Source organism: Sorex araneus, chromosome 4, assembly GCF_027595985.1.
Source record: "Sorex araneus isolate mSorAra2 chromosome 4, mSorAra2.pri, whole genome shotgun sequence".
In the NCBI taxonomy this organism is placed as follows: Eukaryota; Metazoa; Chordata; class Mammalia; order Eulipotyphla; family Soricidae; genus Sorex; species Sorex araneus.
Window position 1 is genome coordinate 107,530,201 of NC_073305.1, and position 18,226 is coordinate 107,548,426.

General features: G+C 40.7%; 1 protein-coding gene across 1 annotated transcript in view; it reads left to right on the forward strand.

The window, feature by feature from the left end:
- Nucleotides 1-17,467, forward strand: part of SH3BGRL2 (SH3 domain binding glutamate rich protein like 2) — a 59,782-nt gene extending 42,315 nt beyond the window's left edge. The window contains exons 4-5 of the mRNA XM_055136708.1: nt 12,292-12,372; nt 16,449-17,467. Of these exons, the coding sequence (XP_054992683.1) occupies nt 12,292-12,372; nt 16,449-16,460 (93 nt within the window). The 3' untranslated portion in view covers nt 16,461-17,467. The remainder of the gene's footprint in view (nt 1-12,291; nt 12,373-16,448) is intronic.
- Nucleotides 17,468-18,226: the final 759 nt, after the last annotated feature.

Consider the following 18,226-nt stretch of genomic DNA (forward strand, 5'->3'; position numbering starts at 1 on the left):
GCTCATTTGTCTTCCCCCCCCACCCTCCACCCCTCTCTCTCTCTCCTGCGTGGTAAAAAGGATGGAAAGGGAAATTATATGGATGTTTTTATTGTGCTCTGACTTTTAAAGCATTGTTTTCATTATCAATATATTTTTGGGGACAGACTAGAAGGGTTCATTGTTCTTGCATATTGGTTCCTCTCATAATAAAAAGCTGATTATTAGAGACCAGAGTTTCCCCCCACCCATCAACGAGGCCATACTTTGGGAAGCCAGAGGCCACTTCCTGCCACACGAGCCAGATCTGGCTTAAGGCCACCCCCAGCAGTGTTCAAGGTGGGGCATGCAGTGTTTGGAATTGGATTCACTGCCAATTCATGCTGGGGTATGTGTTAGAGCTCTCTCCTCAGGTCTAGAGTTTTATTCTTTAAGATGATAATGAGCCAGATGGATCATTATGAAAACATCTAAAATACATTAGGTGCCTTGCTTCTGAAGCATCTGAGAAGGCAATGTCTCCTGTCTATTTATTTTCCTTCTGACTTAGGAAAAAAAAAACAACGAAGAAACTTCTTTTTTATGAGTAAGTCAGAGCTTGCCTATTGCTTTGACTCTGTCATATTTATTTTGTGCTACAGTTCTATAAGGATGATATGTAGAGGAAGGAAAATAGAATGCTGAGAAGGCTGAACTGAATTAAGTAATTGAGCTGCCATCAGGGCAGAGAAAGGCTAAAGAGTATTTTGGGTAGCTTGAAAGGAAGCAGTTGCCCTCTTTCATGTTCAGAAAAGAGAATGAGACCCTGGAACATATAGACTTGTATCCGCTGTTTTTAAATCCATACCCTAAGAATCCTGGACATGGCATTAGACCTGGTGAAGTAGAGTCCCAACGCTAACTCATCCTGACCATGACATCTTTGGAAAACCACATATCTCTTTCAGCCCCATTTGTCCCGTTTGTCTCATCTTTAAGCAAGGGATAATGCCTAGCTTTCTGCAGTTTATTTTTTAATACTATGGTATACTCTTTCACTGAGGGAAGTATGTAGCAAACCTACTCTTGTGTCCTCTGTGACTAAATGAGGTGATATGAAATGACTGTAGGCTGGACAGTTCAAAATAGAGTAAAGCTGTTAGTCAGATCATGCCCCAAACTTTAAAAAACATTCAGCAATTTTCTTTCTCTCCCACTTTGCTGGTATGAGGAGGCCTTTAATTCTGACCTCAAAGGGTGGTTCTGATAGGCATAAAATTCTGGGTTGGAAAGAACTCCTGCTTCTTGTCCTCCGTTATCTCATTATAGGACTACCCTTTTCTCTGTTTTCTTATTTTCTTTTTTTACATGCCATTGCCAGTTTTTATTTTCTGTATGAGTTACTAAACTCATACAGAACAACTCTAGTGTCCTAGAGTTCTGGTGAATCACTATAATATTATCTACTTTTCATTTATTGTCCTGAGTACTAAGAATCAAATTTAATCTAAGAATGAGATGGTTGAATTAGTAAATATGTTCTTGTCTTATTTCTCCCTGATTTTTTTCTGCTCTGTTTCTCTGAATTGCCTTATCAATTTGGATATTGAGATTTTTTACACTGATTTTCTGATATTCATGTCTCTTAATTACACTGTCAGCTTCTTTTTTTTTTTTCTTTTTGCGTCACACCCGGCAATGCTCAGGGGTTACTCCTGGCTCTGCACTCATGAATTACTCCTGGTGGTGCCCAGGGGACCATATGGGATGCTGGGAATCAAACCTGGTCGGCCGCATGCAAGGCAAACGCCCTACCTACTGTGCTATCGCTCTAGCCCCGTACACTGTCAGCTTCTTTGTTCTGCACAGAGGTCACTACTGGCTCTGCACTCAGAATTTACCTCTGGCGTTGCTTAGGGGAGCTTAGGGGACCATATGGGATGCTGAGAATCGAACCCGGGTTGGCCTCATGCAAGGCAGATGCCCTACCTGCTGTGCTATCGCTCCAGTCCTTCTTTGTTCTTTTTATTCCAATTTCTGTAATATGTCTATAACTTATTTACCTTTCATTAACTTCTGGCCATCTTTCCCTTTTCTCACTATCATTTTTTTTTTGTCTTTTTAAGAGTGCTGTTTTAAAAATGATATGAGCACAATACCTTAGTTTAGTGGAGATATTCAGTACAATTTCTTTTAAAGTTTTGTTACCAGTATTCTCCATGTTTGCACTGGTTTTATTTTGTTTATTCTGGCCTTTTCTCTTGCGTGTGGTGCGATGTTTCCAGTTGCTTTTTATTGCCCTCCTTCACGCAGGAAGGAGAATGAGATGCTGGAATATAAGCAGCGAATGCACGGGGCTGGGGACCTAGTTCAAAGCAGTGAAGTACATGCCTTGCATGTGTGACCCAAGGCACTCCCAGCACTGCTGAGTATTGCCTGGGGGTCCTTGAGCATCACTGGGTCCCAGCAGCACTACATTGTTTATCCCAAACACCTAACCATCAGGTGTGGCACCGCTGACCAAGTATTTCTAGGAATGGTCCCCAGCCTCCTGAGCTCTGCTGACCCGAGCCCCCATAAAGGAAAGCTTTGTGTTCGCCTAGATCTGTCTATAGGATTGCTTCCCAGTGCGCTTCCGGGTGGGTGGGCTGGTCAATATTATCTTAGCAGATATTGATAGTAAAGTCTTTCTCAGGTAATGGTGTCTCCATGGAAATGGCCCTCAGTGTCTTGCTTTGGTACTGTTTTTCTGACTCCTGGAGTTGCAGGCTGGTGAGGTGAGGGAAGTGTCACCTGTGTTTCAAATCCACTCTCTAGTATCAGTGTTTCTATGTCTATAGCCACCTGGAAGCTGTGTCTGTTAACAGTGCACCTTCTAGCTCCTTCTGGGGGCTGAGGTCCCCTTGGGATCTAACCAGCGCTTCTGTCCGTTTTCCTATATCTCCCTGTGCCTGCAGCTGCTCTCTTCTCTCTCCCAGTTGCTAATGTCTCCAATCCTGCAGCTTTTCTCTGGCTAAAGCTGCTTCTGCTGACGCTGAGATTTGAACATCCTCTTTTCTTTAATGCTTCTCACCATTTCCCTACGACTCCTGGGATTATGTTACAATTTAGGGCTATAAGTGGCTCCTGTCATCAGAAATGCTGGAGTCTTCCAGAACTCTATGAGGAAGGATTGAAAGTGATATTTTGAAATAAGCAAATTCTTTTATTCTCACCTCTTTTATACTTTGTAAATATCTATTTCCCTTGTACCTTTGCCTTTCAGAGTCTCTGAAAAGGTGTCCCATTCCCCCTTCCCCTCCACCTCCCGCTTTTGGGCTACATTCAGCTATTCTTGGCATTTATTCCTGGCTCTGAGTTCAGGGATCACTTATGGCAGACTTGGGGGACCAGAGACTGAACCTGGGTATGCCGCATGCAAGGCAAAAGTCCTACCCACTGTACTACCTCTCTGGCTCCTATGGAAAGTTTTCTGATCAGAAGGCTTGAGGTTTTGTTGTTAATTAAACCATGTTGGATAGATACATAAATGCAGGCGCTGTGCTGATGCTTTAGTGGCAGCGACGGTGGACAGGGCCATCAGTGTCTTCACGCACTTTCTAGCTGGTTCTGGCTGTCAGGAAGAGCATCTACTCTTACAAGACCCAAGTGTATTCTACCTGACTGAAAGCAAAGGCACAAGAGAGCTCACTAGCCCCTTAACTTCATTTAGCCCGTCTGGGGAACCCGATGGTGATTTTTGGGTGGTGCTGTCTGCTTGCATAATCTGTGGACAGTGACCACATTGCAAGTGACAGGGTCTAATAATCACCAAAATTCTCCTTTTTCCTAAAATTGGCTAAAATTTTCCTTTATTGTTTTTTTTTTGATGTGCCAGGTATCAAACCGATGGCCCCACCCATGCCAAGGATGTGCTGTACACTGAGACATATCCCCAGCACTTAATATTTTATTTTACATTGGATCAGGGAGGAATGTGAGGTTTCTAACAACAGCGGCTAAGCTACTTGGAAGTCTCTCCTTAGCACTGGAATTTTCTGGTTATTAGGACCATATGCCTATCTTATTGAAGCTCCGGCATGTAGTCAATACTTCCTATCCCAGAATATTAACATTAAGGGGGTGATGCAGAAATACATGATCAGTTTCAGGTGGCAGTAACTGTCCAGGGAGATGGGACCAGGCATAGGCGTGGCTGGTCTTCTAATCCAATCATTGCTGAGGTTAAACCTGGACATTTTTTCAGTTACTTATTTCCCCAACATTAAAATAAACATCGTTCAAGAGAGAAATTTCAGTAATAGAAATGGAAAATAAAGTGGGGGGGGCAACTCACTTTGCTTTTCAAATAAGACTATAAACATTTCATCTGTTCATGTGTATTCTTTCCTCATAAGTAGATTTAAAAAATTTTTAAATCACATTTTTGATCATTGTATTTATAAGCACTGCTTGTGCCCTTATTTGTTCTATAATGAAAAGAGTTTGCATATCATTATAAACCTGTTTTCTAGAGGGTGAATAGTACTTACTGGGTCAATTATTATAATTTAAGTTCATCATTCTCCTACTGTGGACTGTTTAGTTTGTTTCCAGTCATCTAAAACAATATTCTTATTGTTTTCTTATTTACAAGCTATTCTGAAGATTGCATTTAAAATCAGTGTTATTTTAGGAAGTGAATTTTTATTTTAAGCTATTCCTTTTTTCTCCTTGTTCTTAGATTTCTATTAAATAACAAAAAATAGATTATATTGTAATATCTTGTTTATACTGTAGTCAAGACATAAAGGATTACTGCTGGTGGCCTCAGATTTTGTGGCAAGTCAAGAAAAAGTCACCTGGTAAAATTAAAACTATTAAAAATTTATAACAAGATGATTTTCTTGTTTCTCTTTGATAAAACCAGGGGTTCATTTCTTGGTGTTAAGAGATGCTCAAATCTATAGAAAAAGATACTCATCTGCCTAGGCATCTATTTGACATGAAGATTTTGAGCACTTTCTTTCTTTCTTTCTTTCTTTCTTTCTTTCTTTCTTTCTTTCTTTCTTTCTTTCTTTCTTTCTTTCTTTTTTTTTTTGCACACCCACTGGTGCACATGGCAATTCCTAGCTCTATGCTCAGGAATCACTCCTGGCAGATCTTAGGGACAATCTGGGATTCAAGGATCAAACCCAGGTCCACCTTGTGCAAGGCAAGTGCCTTAGCTGTTGTACTATTGCTCTGCCCTCCAGTTGCTTCTTTTTGTACCTTTAAGTTGGTGATTTATTTATTTTATGCGGAAACAGTTTCTTCTTTAGTCTCTTCAAGAATATTAAAATTGTGGAGTTCATACCCAATTCAGTCAGCTTAATCAATAGCTGAATAAATAGCAGTACTACGTTATTTTTTTAAAAAACATGTTAAAAGCATTTGTGGGTGAGGAGAGTCTTTGAAGCTACACTGTGCTCAGGGCTTACTCCTGACTTTGTGCTCAGGGATTGTTCCTGGTGATGCCAGGATTAAACCAGGATCTGTCATGTACAAGGAAATTGCCTTCACAACTCTGTACTATATCTCTGCCCCCTCTTATGTTTTAAGAACATCACTGTTCTTTGGGGTTAGTTTTGGTTGTTAGCTTCTGTCTTTCTGTGTTGGATTCCTGGCTTGGTTTTTCTCCTGAGGTGTGCGGGACTGCCGGCTTAGTTGGAAGGACTGAGTAGGGTTAAGTAAGGCTGTGCAGAGAGGGAGGCTGATGCTTCTCAAGGCTTGCTGGAAGAAGAGCCATCCTTGGGGAGCAAGACTCACACATGTCCTTACAGATTCATTCTTCCCTGTCTCTGTCAAGTATGGAAACTTGTGTTTCAGGCCTCTGGCAGGTAGACTGTCAGCATTCCTCTGAGAGCCTTGTGGATGCTGCAGAAAGGACCACACGCGCCGCCTCACAGAGGCTGGTGGTCCCCTTGCTGGTGGCCCCATGGCTGCCTGCTTTTGCTCCTGAGGCACTTGCACTGTCTTTCTGTCTTTGAGGCTTCCTGGGAGCGAGCAAGAATTTTCTGTTATTTTGGATGGTGGTGTCCCTCTGCTTGTTTTTCACTCTCAGACTGATTGTATTGTTTTATATATCCCAGGCACTCCTTAAAACCTGATTGCAGGTTCCCTATTCTGTGTTGAGAGCAAACACGTTTTCTCCATTTGCAGTTGGTACTTTTGTAGAGATGATTTGCTTCGGCCACGCCTGAATCAGTAATGGTCAGAAATATTAAACATGGATTTGGATTTTAAAAATCCCCAGCTTTGAGACTAGTCATTTTTGGTTTGGGGATTTTTTTTTTTTTGTATTTGGCATAAAAATTGCTGAATAAAGCTGTTTCAGACAACTGTATCTTACATATCCCATCAGGATCGAACTGCCAACTCTGTTTTCCTTCTGTCTCAAGATTTCATCAAACAGAATGTAGCAACACCCTTCCTTAAGCACTCAATCAAGAAATTCTGCTCAGAGGCTACCCTCAGGCTGGAAGGAAAATTCTAGGAACCTGCGCCTATTTTAAGCAGCAGCGGCAGTAACTCTTGTCTTTACATTTTTTTTTCCTTTTAAGTAAACTCCATTTGCTCTGGCTCATTTAGAGCTGATTGCTGCCACCATTTCCGTGTAGGTCACATGTTGTTTTCGTTCCCTTTAACCTCTGGTATGGGTTATGCCCTTGGTGTGTAGAAATAATATGAGTCTGTCACCTAATTGTCATTGACTTAGCATACGAGGCATTGCATCTTTTCAGAGTGACTGCTGAAGCTTTTCCCTGTTCTCTCAGGGAACACTAAAAGGGCACAGAACTTTAAGGCCTTTGTCTTCTTACTTGTCTAGTCCATAATGGCCAGATCAGAGTGCCCGGGTAATGTCTTTAAGTAAGCTCTGTGGAAGAATGAGACTATTGTGAACTCTCCCTGTTGTAGATTTTATCATGAGCTTATACATGTCTCAAACATTGTTTTTTTTTAATTTCAACACCCGTACAAGTACAGGTGATGGAAGTTCTTCTCGTTTTAACAGCAGTTCAGCTTGCTTTATTCTTACAGTCACCACATTTTAGATCAATGTTACATTGATAACAGTGTTTAGTTTTGCAAATACTGATATAGATTCAAGAACCCTGAAGCAATTGCCACTACATCAAAATAGAAAATTTGAGGGGCAGAGGGTGTAAGGGGGAATAAAAACAAATAGAAAGTTTTAGAGGGGGTCTTCCAGGAGATGTTTAGGGGTCTCCCAGGTTGGCTGGTGGGTCCATGTAGGGGTCTGAGGACAAAGTATTCAGGACCTATGATGCCAGGGACCACCGGGGTACTCCACTGATGCTTGGAGACCACTATTTTGACACCCAGCAGTGTTTGGGAGAGGGTGGGCTTGACGGCTACACCTGGTAGTGACGCTCAGGATCAAAGAACATGTGCAAGTCAGTTGACCTCACCCCTGTATTGTCTTCCTGGTTCCCAAGACCAATTTTTCATGTTTTGTCCTTATTGCAATAAAAATAGTGCTAAAATGGTGCATTTTAAATATGCTTTACTTGCTGGTAGAGAGACTGATATATTAACTCTGCCATTATAAAATAATGACTTAACTAATATTATATACTGTGATACCTAAATAATAATTCTAAAATGCCTTGTGTGTGTACCTTCTCTAAGGGTGGTGTTAACTCATTGCTGTGTTTATGGCTAGGGAAGGCTGATTGTCCCAAGACAGGCAGTTTGCTGATATATTCTCACATGCTTCAGTCTTTGTCAGGAATGAGGCAAACTTATGAAGAACTATGCAGTTAGTAAAATAATATGTTTTTAACCATATTTAACCCTATTTAGCCATACTATGAACCCTACTGTAAGTTTTAAAATCTATTTTCCCTTTCTTTTTTCTTTTGAATTTGGGGCCACATATCATGGTGCTCAGGGATTACTCTTTTTTTTTTATTTTTTTTTATTTTTTATTGTGGAAAGTTACAAAGTTACAAAGTTTTCAGGTTTAAATCTCAGTTATACAATGCTCGAATACTCAGGGATTACTCTTGGCTCTGCATGGAGGGACCACACCTGACAGGCTCAGGGGACCTCTCGAGTACTGGGGATCAAGTTCAGGTTGGCCCCATGTAAGGCAAGCTCCCCACCTGCTTGACTATCTCTCCAGCACCCCCTCCCCTTTTTGTTGTCATCTTTGGACCACGCTGAGGAATACTCAGGGGTCACTCCTGGCTCTGCACTCAGGAATCCCCCCTGGTGGTGTTCAGAGCACCATATGGGATACCAGGAATCCAACCTCGGTCTGCTGTATGAAAGGCAAAAATACCCTCCCCTCTGTACTATCACTTTGGTCCCAAGTTTTAAAATCTAAGCTTAATAAGCGAAATGAATTTGTTGGGAAAACAGATCTGTGATATGCCCAAGGCTCTAATTTAAGAACATATGCCTTAATGAGAAGTCATTTTAGTACTTGTGATATTATTTGCTTTTACATTATTTCTAATCATACTATCTAATTTATTAACTATGAAAAACTGGTGCTTAAAATACCTAGATTTTAAAGTATAATTCACCTACTTCCTACATATTACAAAGAAAGTAACTGCTCTTTGGGATTCATCAAGGCACTATAAGTCTTTGAATATCAAAAAGTAAATTTTTACACAATTCTTTAAAACCAATTAGTAGAAGTAGGATTTACATATTACTGTGTGAAATTACCTGAAACATGCACATAAGTCATTAATCAGTAAACACGACTCACTCATCCCCTTGACAAATGTTACGACTAACATGGTTGTCAGGTATTATTTTAATAATTGAGTTTTAGGAGTGATTTTCTTTAAATTATCATGTTTTTAAAGCTAATTACTGTTTTATATTTGGCAATTTGGAAGGCACAATTATCATTAAGTGACAATTTCTTAAAACCATGGAAAGATAATTCAATATTCATATAAGAAACTCTCTAGCTATAATGGTTTGGCATTGAATTAAAGATTCATAAACTAAAAGTAATATTCATGATTTATAGTAGAAGTACAGTTTCTTAAATAATTATAACCATTCTGAGATCTGATGTTTCTAAATACCTTTGTTGGTAGCTAATATTTTAAGAACAGTGTGCGAAGCAGGGTGGATAAATGAAATGCTTCTTTCACATATTATTGCCACATGTGTTTGTTATATATGTCATGTTATATATGTCTATATATGTAAAATTTGTGAGAATTGACCTAGTTTTGTCATTTTAGGATATGGTATGTAATTATTTTAAGGGTAAAGTTATCAGTACAATCACTGAAACCTGAATTAATCACACTGATATCATTGAAAGTTTCCCTTTTGATATTTCATATATGTAATATTTTCAGGCCAGTCTTTTAGTCACTTGAAATAGAAGTCATACTATATTTATAGATACTAAGTCAGGCATTGTTTCTCATTATTTTCTCTATGTTACTGGTTTTTTCATTTCTGCATTTCCCACTGTCAGAGATTGTTAAAATAGAAATAGACAAAGACTTTACAAAATTCAGGAACAGGTTTAGTGTTTTGATTACTAAGTCACGAGGCCTCAGTCTTTTTTTCTCTTCTTAATGTCTCTTCCCATCCCTGTTCCATGAAACCAGAGAGGATTTGACTTTTTAATCAGCTACCTGTAGTAACAGGCATATCTAGGCTGAACTTTACAGTTGGACGCAGCTAACAGCTTCTTGAAACTAACTTTACTGGGAGCTTCAGGGAGTTTTGGTAGTATCTGATACAGAATCCAGAAACCATGTGAAATGGTTAAAAGAGTTGATAAGGTCCTATAACTCAAAGTTGTTAGGTATCTTGTCTAAAATTGAGTGTATATATACTGCTCCATTTCCCAGACAGAAACTTATGAACCAGACAGTGGATGGTGCAGGTGGAAGTGATGAGTTCCTATCTCCTGGCTAAGTTAGAGCCAGACTCTGCCACCTCCTATTTATTGGATAGATTAACAATTTTAATCTGTATCATGGACTGGAGCGATAGCACAGCGGGTAGGGTGTTTTGCTTTGCATGCATCTGACCTGCATTCGATTCCTCCATCCCTCTCGGAGAGCCCGGCAAGCTACTGAGAGTATCCAGCCAGCACGGCAGAACCTGGCAAGCTACCCATGGTGTATTCGATATGCCAAAAATAGTAACAAGTCTCACAATGGAGACTGGTGCCCGCTCTAACAAATTGATGAATGACAGTGCTACAGTGCTAATCTGTATTGTAAACTACGGGGAATCCTAAAGAATTTAAATAAAGAGTAATATGACCAAATTTTTAGGGTTTTTTTTTTTTTTTTAAGATCCATGTGTCCTCACTTGAAAATAATTGGGTGGAAGTAGATTACATTGAACAAAAAACTGATAAATTGGGGTACTGTTGTAGAAATCTGATTGCATTAGGGCATAAAGACAGATGTAGAATGGCTAGATTGATGTGTGAGGTTGTGTGAGGTTTTGAGTAGTCAAGGGAAGATAAGAGTCCTCCATTGTCTTGGTAGAGCCCTGTAATTAGTAGTGCCATTTTCCTAAGAAGCTCATCTTGTGTGGTAGCTGGAAGATCATGAATTGTGTAAAATTTTGTGCATAAAAATTTTTGCATAAATGTTGTGCATAAAATTCTGTGATCACTTATGTGGAGCCAGATCTCAGAGATCAGAGTTAGAGATAAGAATTTCATTAGGATTGAGTGATGGCAAACCCTTGGCATTTAACCACAAAATTGAGGTTCCCCTGAAAGTGGGTTGAGGACACTTGAGTGGGAATGTGACAAGGCCAAGTAGAAGTGACTCAGGGACACAGTGGTGGAGGGTCTTGGGCGCTTCAGTGGTGGTGAAGGTGTGTAACTCTACATCAAAACCATAAGTTCTCACTCTTATTGACCAAGTGTAACACTATTGTAGATTCCAACTGGGGACCAGTGTTAGAGCGTAAGTGGCAGAACATAGGCATTGTGTGCGTGAGGTGGTGGATGTGATGCCAAGCACTGTATGACCCTTCTCCAGCACCACCAGGATTGACTGTGGAGACGCCTGATCCCCTCTGTGAGCAGCTCTCACAACTCTTAAGTGTCAAAAGTACTGGTGATGGCCAATGGCTCAGGACTCATATAGGGGTGCTCTAGGTTTGGTTTCTTTTTGGACTAGAGACATTGAGTATAAAAATCGTCCATTTCATTATCAATCGGAATGTGTGCAAATTTTGGCTCTCCCACCTATTGACTGTCAAACCTTGGCAGCCCAACTGCATCCTGGTGGGCTGTGATGTAGAGTGAATATTGTACTGATTGCAAGGAACCTAGCACAAAGTAGATGTCTGAAAATGGCTCTGATCTTGTCTGCAAGGAATTTTTATTCATAGTTATTGAAGAGACTGTATCAGGTATTAGTATTGAAGAGACTTGTATCAGGTATTAGTACTGCTGTACTTCAGCTTACAGATTAAGTCGTATGAGATGAAAACTTCTAAAAAGAAAGTTGCAAAATATACTAACCAGAAAATCATGGTGACTTTTCTTGTGAGAGTAGGAAGAGATGCAAGATGGAGTGTCTGAGGAAGAGCTGCATATTAGAGGCTATAGTTTCCTTTAGCTTCAGTCTGATCTTTTTATTCTCTCTGAAGACTCAGTATCAGGGAATGTGGAAAACTTCAAAAGCAGAATAAAGCATTTGCAGTGCCACAGGGAGACTATACTGTTGTTGTTGGGGGGGGGCGGTGCATGTGTGTATGTCTGTGTGTCTGTGTCTGTGTCTGTGTGTATGTATGTATGTGCACGTGTGCAAGTGCACCCGTGTATCATGTATATGTCCCTTCCGAATTTAAGTGCTAGAATATATTTGGTACATGAGGGGGGGGAAACATTTTGTAGCTTTGTTACTATTGTTATTTTACATTTTAATCCTATTACAGGTTTTAGATTACAGACACTATACTTATTATCATACTTAAAACTATTTTTAGTCTTGGCTGGAGCGGTAGCACAGCGGGTAGGGCATTTGCCTTGCATGCAGCCAAACCAGGTTCGATTCCCAGCATCCCATGTGGTCCCCCAAAGCACCACCAGGAGTGATTCCTGAGTGCAGAGCCAGGACTAACCCCTGAGCATAGCCGGGTGTAACCTTAAAAGCAAAAAAAAAACAAACCTATTTTTACTCTCAGGTTAATTAATTCCAGTAGACCAATGTTAACACTTGGCCTGGATAGAGCAGGGATACAATTTTTATGATTCTATAAAGAAAATTTTAAAAAGCAAATGAAAAGATAATTATTTGCTTTTATTTATTTTCTTTTCCCCTTTTGTTCTAGGATTATGAGAGTTTTTTTGAATCAAAGGAAAGCAACACAGTCTATTCATTCTTAGGCCTGAAATCACGGTTGCCATCAAAGGTATGTAAATCTTCACTTGCTTTGGAATTCATCTTAGGTATTGAGACACAAAATATAGGAAGAATGTCTGTACAGGCTCTTAAAATTTTAGCTTTCGTTTCCTCAAAGGTATAATTAAGAGTGTCCAATGTAAAAACAATGAATCTATCTTTTCTTTCTATATTCCCATGATTGCTGTATATTGGAATTTTTCATTTATAATTCTGTTTATATATGCCATTTATCAAAGATTGAAAGTAGCAAAAGTAGTTGATAATTTTCCTTTGAAGTGCAAAATTTCTAATATATGTTTAATAGTTGAATCAAAGCCACATTTCTAATATCTTTCACATGTGTATAATACTTTATTGGGGGAGGGTTTCAGAAATGAAAGGTCAGTCAAACTTGAAAAAATGCTGCAGTATGTCATCTTTCAGAGAACATGAAAGACTCAAACTTCTCTAATAATTTGACCTAGAAGTGAAGTGCATTATTGCAGCATTTTGAAACACATGGATTTCCTTTCAAAATAAGAAGTAGCAGTTTTTGGTTTGGCTTAGGGTTCACACCCAGAGAGTGTTGGGACTACTCTCTCACTCTAAGGTTTTTGGGTAGAGGGTGCACCCTATGGCACTCAGAACTGTGTAGTTCCAGTGTTCAAACCGGAGTTCATGCATCCAAGGGATGTGTTCCCACCCTGTGAGCCATCAGTCTCACCCTGAAATAGTTCTTAATCGATTGAGAAAGCAATTATAATTTAAAATAATTTTGATTCTGATGTTCCCCATTTAAAAAACATTGTTTCTGTTCTGATTATGAAAGTTGGCTAGGTTCCATTTTTCCTGTTGAAAATGGAAAAAATACACAAAGTATAAAGTAGACAATAAAAAAAAATCACTTATTAGCCCCCCCACCCAAAGACAACTAATATTGTTGTTGTATTCCTTGCAGTCTTTATATAGTTCATATAATTGAACTATAAAACCTCCGTAATTGAGGTTGTGACTGTATTTCAAATGCAGACTGATTTCTAAAGTACCTATTTTTAACACTGAATTGAAATGAAAGTACATTGCTGGGAACTTTGATGTCTATAAGTAATAGGTCTTTTGAGGCTTCCCAGGATTTGTACCATTTCTGGAACACCTGTGGGAGGAAGATGGAGACTCGAAGCAGCATAAATTATACACCAGCACCTGCAGCTCGGGGTGCTGTTAAGTCTTGCTTTGTTTTCACATCACTAAGTCCACAGATGGTAGCGCGTGGGTTCCATGGGCTTGTGGCAAACTCACACATACAATGTTTAGAGGTTCTCGGAGCTATTTTTATAACTAAAATATTGGAATGTTTGGAAGGAAATTATAGAATTTTGATAAAATGTTTTATCTAAAGATAATAAATCACCCAGATTTATCTCTAAAGACTGGAGGGGGAAGAATGGGGTAAGAGCCAAGAATACGTCATCAGTTCAGTAGCTGTCACTGTCCGTGCAAAAACCCGTAAGAAGTCCTGGGTTCCTGCCCTCTTTGCGCTCATATTCCTCAGAAATGGCAAATTTCTTTTTTTTTTTTTTTTTTTTTTTTTACATAGAGTATAATTTTTATTTTTTATTTTTTTATTTATTTTTTTTTTTTTAAATTTTATTGAATCACCATGTGGAGGGTTACATAGTTCTCAGGATTATGTCGGTTATACAGTTCTCAAACACCCTTCACTTCACCAGTGCCCATCTTCCATCACCAACCCCCCCAGTATACCTGCCGCCCCCTCCCACCTCCCCAGTCCCAACCCTTGCACATGATATGTTTCACTTCGTTTACGCCTTATTTCGATTACATTCCATGTTTCAACATACAACTCACTACCGTTGTTGGGGTTTCCCCCAAAAAAGAAAAGCAGTCCTATTGCCAAGGAGGCATTTGATAGTTCTCCATTGCTAAGAATATAGAGATATTAAGTCCCGCTGTTTGTTACATAGTTTTTCTTTTTCCCCCTTGCCCCGCGCCACCGAGTTCACGCCTGTTTTAGTAATCGCCACGCTGCCTGACAAGGGAAAAAAAAAAGAAATGGCAAATTTCTTAGAGGCTCTGCAGGCTGGCTTTCTTTACTCTCTGAAAGAGGAAGGAAGGTATTGTCTTCAAATTTCTTAGGAGATCTATTGCCTGGGAACTTTGTGTTCATATCACCCGGCCCTGACAATTCTGTGTCATGTGCTGGACTTCAGGCCCTGTGGGTTGGTGGGCCCTGCCCGTCCCTCACTGCTTGTGGAGTCCCTGAGCCTTCCCAGAGTGGAAGCCAAGAAGGGGGTGGAGGGGCAGAAGGAATCCCCTGTTGGAGGGACAGACCCTCCTTGGTTGGAGCTTCCCACCACCCCCTCTCCAGTACTCTGTCAGGAGCTCCTCGGGGCCTCTCTCTCTGTCTCTCTGTCTCTCTGTCTCTCTCTCTCTGTCTCTCTGTCTCTGTCTCTCTCTCTCTCTCTCTCTCTCTCTGGGGGCAGCTCGCTGCTCCTTCTCTTCTGTAGTTTTGGGCTCTGCTCTCAGTGCTCCCCATAGTTCTGCTCTGTCATGAGCTCCCGCCCTCCCTGGCTCTCTGTGCCCATCTCTGTGGTCAGGGCAGTGCCACCCTGTGGCAGCAGGCCTAGGCTAACTAAGCCCCACTGTGTCTCTTCTCTCAGGCCTCCTTCCCTCTTTTTGTTTATTTTTTTAATATTTAATTTATTTATTTTTGTTTGGGGGCCACACTCAGCAGTGCTCAGAGCGTACTCTTGGCTCTGTGTTCAGGGATCACTCCTGGCAGGCCCAGGAGACCATATGGGATACTGGGATTGAACCTGGATTGACCAGGTGCAAGGCAAGCCCCCTACCTACTGAACTATCTCTCTAGCCCCGCTAATTCATTCTTAAGTGACTTGTTGGCCTGTAGTTTGGGAGTTGGTCTTGACATCATTACTTGATTTCAGTAAGCTATTCCGGGCCGCCACACTCATTCAGCCCATGGTTTTCAGGTGCGAGGAATGGGAGGATTCCTGAAACTGGAGTGTAGGCCTGGGATGCAGTGTTTGTGTCATTCCTCTCAGGAAGCATGCAAGGCCTCCTGGGTTAACAACTCATACTTCATCTGCTTAGAAGTGAGTTGAGGGCCAGAGCGATAGTCCAGCAGCCTGGGTTCAATCCTCGACATCCCATCTAGTCCTCCAAGCTCCGCCAGGAGTAATTCCTGAGTGCAGAGCCAGGAGCAACACATAAGCATCACTGGTTGTGGCCCCCATAAAAGGAAAAAAATGTTTTTTGTTGGAAATTTATAAATATATTTATGAGGAAGTCAGGATTTCTCCCCCTTCTCGTCATTCTTGTCGAGGGCTAGGGATAAGTACAGAGCTTAAGGCATTTGTCTTGCCTTGGAAGTAAATCACCCCCACAAACCACAGAATATGAAGGCCATGACAGTGCCCAGGTATATTGTTCTAAACGGTGGAAGCCTCTCTTTTTGCTCTCCACTCCTACCTTCTCTGCAGTGTCTGTGTATGATGGCCAGAGCTGCCCCTGGCCATATAAAGGCATCACTGACCTCTATCACTGAGCTTACACAGCGGGGAGAGACAGAAGATGGCCAGAAAAGGCTATTTATAGGCCCAGCAGCCACATCTGCAGTGGATACTGACAGGGCTAGAAGCAGACAGAGTGGAGGAAGGCAGGTCACAGGATAGGTTGGAGGCCATGCTGACTCCAGGTGTGTTTGTCCTGTGAAGAATCTTTAAAAGAATTAACTGGATTGCTGATATTTCAAAGACAGATTGCCCAGCTGTGAGTGCCGCAGCACATCTGAGAGGAGGCTTAGTCATTACTGGAAACATGTGGCTTTCCGCCCACTTTCCTATTTGGCAGGTTGGGTGGGTGTGACTTCAATCTGGGCTCTGATCCTAAAACCCAAGATTTGCTCTTATCAAGCATACGGGGGGTGATGGACTGTGATTTCCAGCATCCCTCTTGGTGACTTTTCAGATCTCACTGCCAGGGTGAGTTTTATTTTGTCAATGATTATTTTGTCAATGCAGTGCAATGCAGTGATTGGCTTTTTGTTTTTCTTTAAATGAACAGGCAGAACCTTAGAGAAGAAAAGTGGAAGATGATGGAGATGTGTTTTGGATGGAACACCCCTGAAACGCCATACACACCTGCTTACCTAATACATCACTGTGACAAAAGCCACATGCATCATGAGTCACTTTGCTAGCTGGGAAAAGGGTGTTTGGACAGAGTGGGTGTGATGGGACTGCATGATCGCTTTAAACCAAATCAGGACTGGGGTGGGGTTTTGGGTTTTTTTTTTCCCTTATTTTTGGGTATGCCTGCAGGTGCTTCTGTCACTTGGAGGTTCTGTGACCTGTTGTGCTTCCTGTAACACCTGTTACAGGTGTGCTTCCTTACTAGCTGAGAGATAAGTGGGAAACATCATCAGAGACAATGGCACCACCTGCCCGAGTTGCCCTTGACACACACCACTATTGTTCCCACCTATTTCTCTTTGGGCTGTTTCTCCTTGCAGCCTTGAAGTTAGTGTGCCCGACTGATGGAATAGAAAGGTAACAGAGAGGAAGGGGTGTGCTGCAGAATGACAGTGTTGCTGTTCCAATGCAGTAGCACCTGTGGGAACAGTTGGAAGTTCTAGTCTCCTCTTGGTAATGGAAATTCTTCCCTAGCCAAATCCCCCAAGCTCCTACAGATGTTTCCAGAATATTATCGTTAGCAGCCTATAAGCAGAACTGAGTTACAGAGATGAAAATAATTGTTTTGAGAAATTTATGCTTCTTTATCTCTTACAAGGGGAAAGCTTCACCTAAATGCATAAGACTGCCTAAAAGGTGTATTTTAAGAAGTGCACTAATCAGGTAGTAAATTTATGGGGAAATTAACTGATATTATAAAAGCATTTTCAGCTCCAGCAACTTATTTATGTGTAAAAAGCACATATATTTTTTAATGCAGCCCCCTTCCTATATAGCTGCTTACTCTATTTTGTGAAGGGATTATATTTTTTGAGAAAGGAAAATCTTAAGATATATTTTGTGAACCCTTGATGAGGCATATTAAAGATACTAATTGCTTGTACAACTTAATTGTTTCTCTGTGTTACTTTTCATTGGTCCTCTAAACTTTGCTAGCTCATTTTTCTGGCCAACTCACAGTCTCATAATTTTCAAAATATTGTAATTGTTCTCATTCCATATATGAGCACCAGTGAGTTTTCAGAGCAGCATATAAGGGAGAGGAGCTGTTGGAGATTAACTCTGAATTGTATTTGCGTACAAAATCTCAGTTCTGTTGGAATAAATGCTGAGGAAGGCTGACCATGTGTATTTCATTAGGGTATACGTTACTTTTATGCATCTCAATCCCTGCTTAACATTTTTCAGAATTTTTAGTGGCTGACCATGGGAACAGTTATAGATTAGGTAAATGTTCAGTTGGGCTGCCTAAAATATTCTTATATCCTCAACATCCTGGTATTGGTCTTGCCATTCAGATTCTAAGCAGGAAATTTGTAAGAAGTTGAAACAACAGAAGAATTAAAGCTTCAGATGCATTCTTCCACCTACCACCCCTCTCATCTCCTAGATTGCTAAATGTGAACTCTTCTAGAGAACTTGTTGAATACTGAAAATGAACTCCAGCCTGAGATTTGCATCCCCAGACTACAACCAGAAGAAAAGTTTGAGACAGATTTCTACTTGGCTGGAACAGATAGACATGTAACCACAATTTCTTCTCTAAGGAAAAACTATTGTGAAATCATATTGTTGCTAAGTTGGCATTAATAAGATCCAGGTCAAATTCCGTTTGCTAAATCCCAGGGACTATCCAAAAAATAAAAAAAG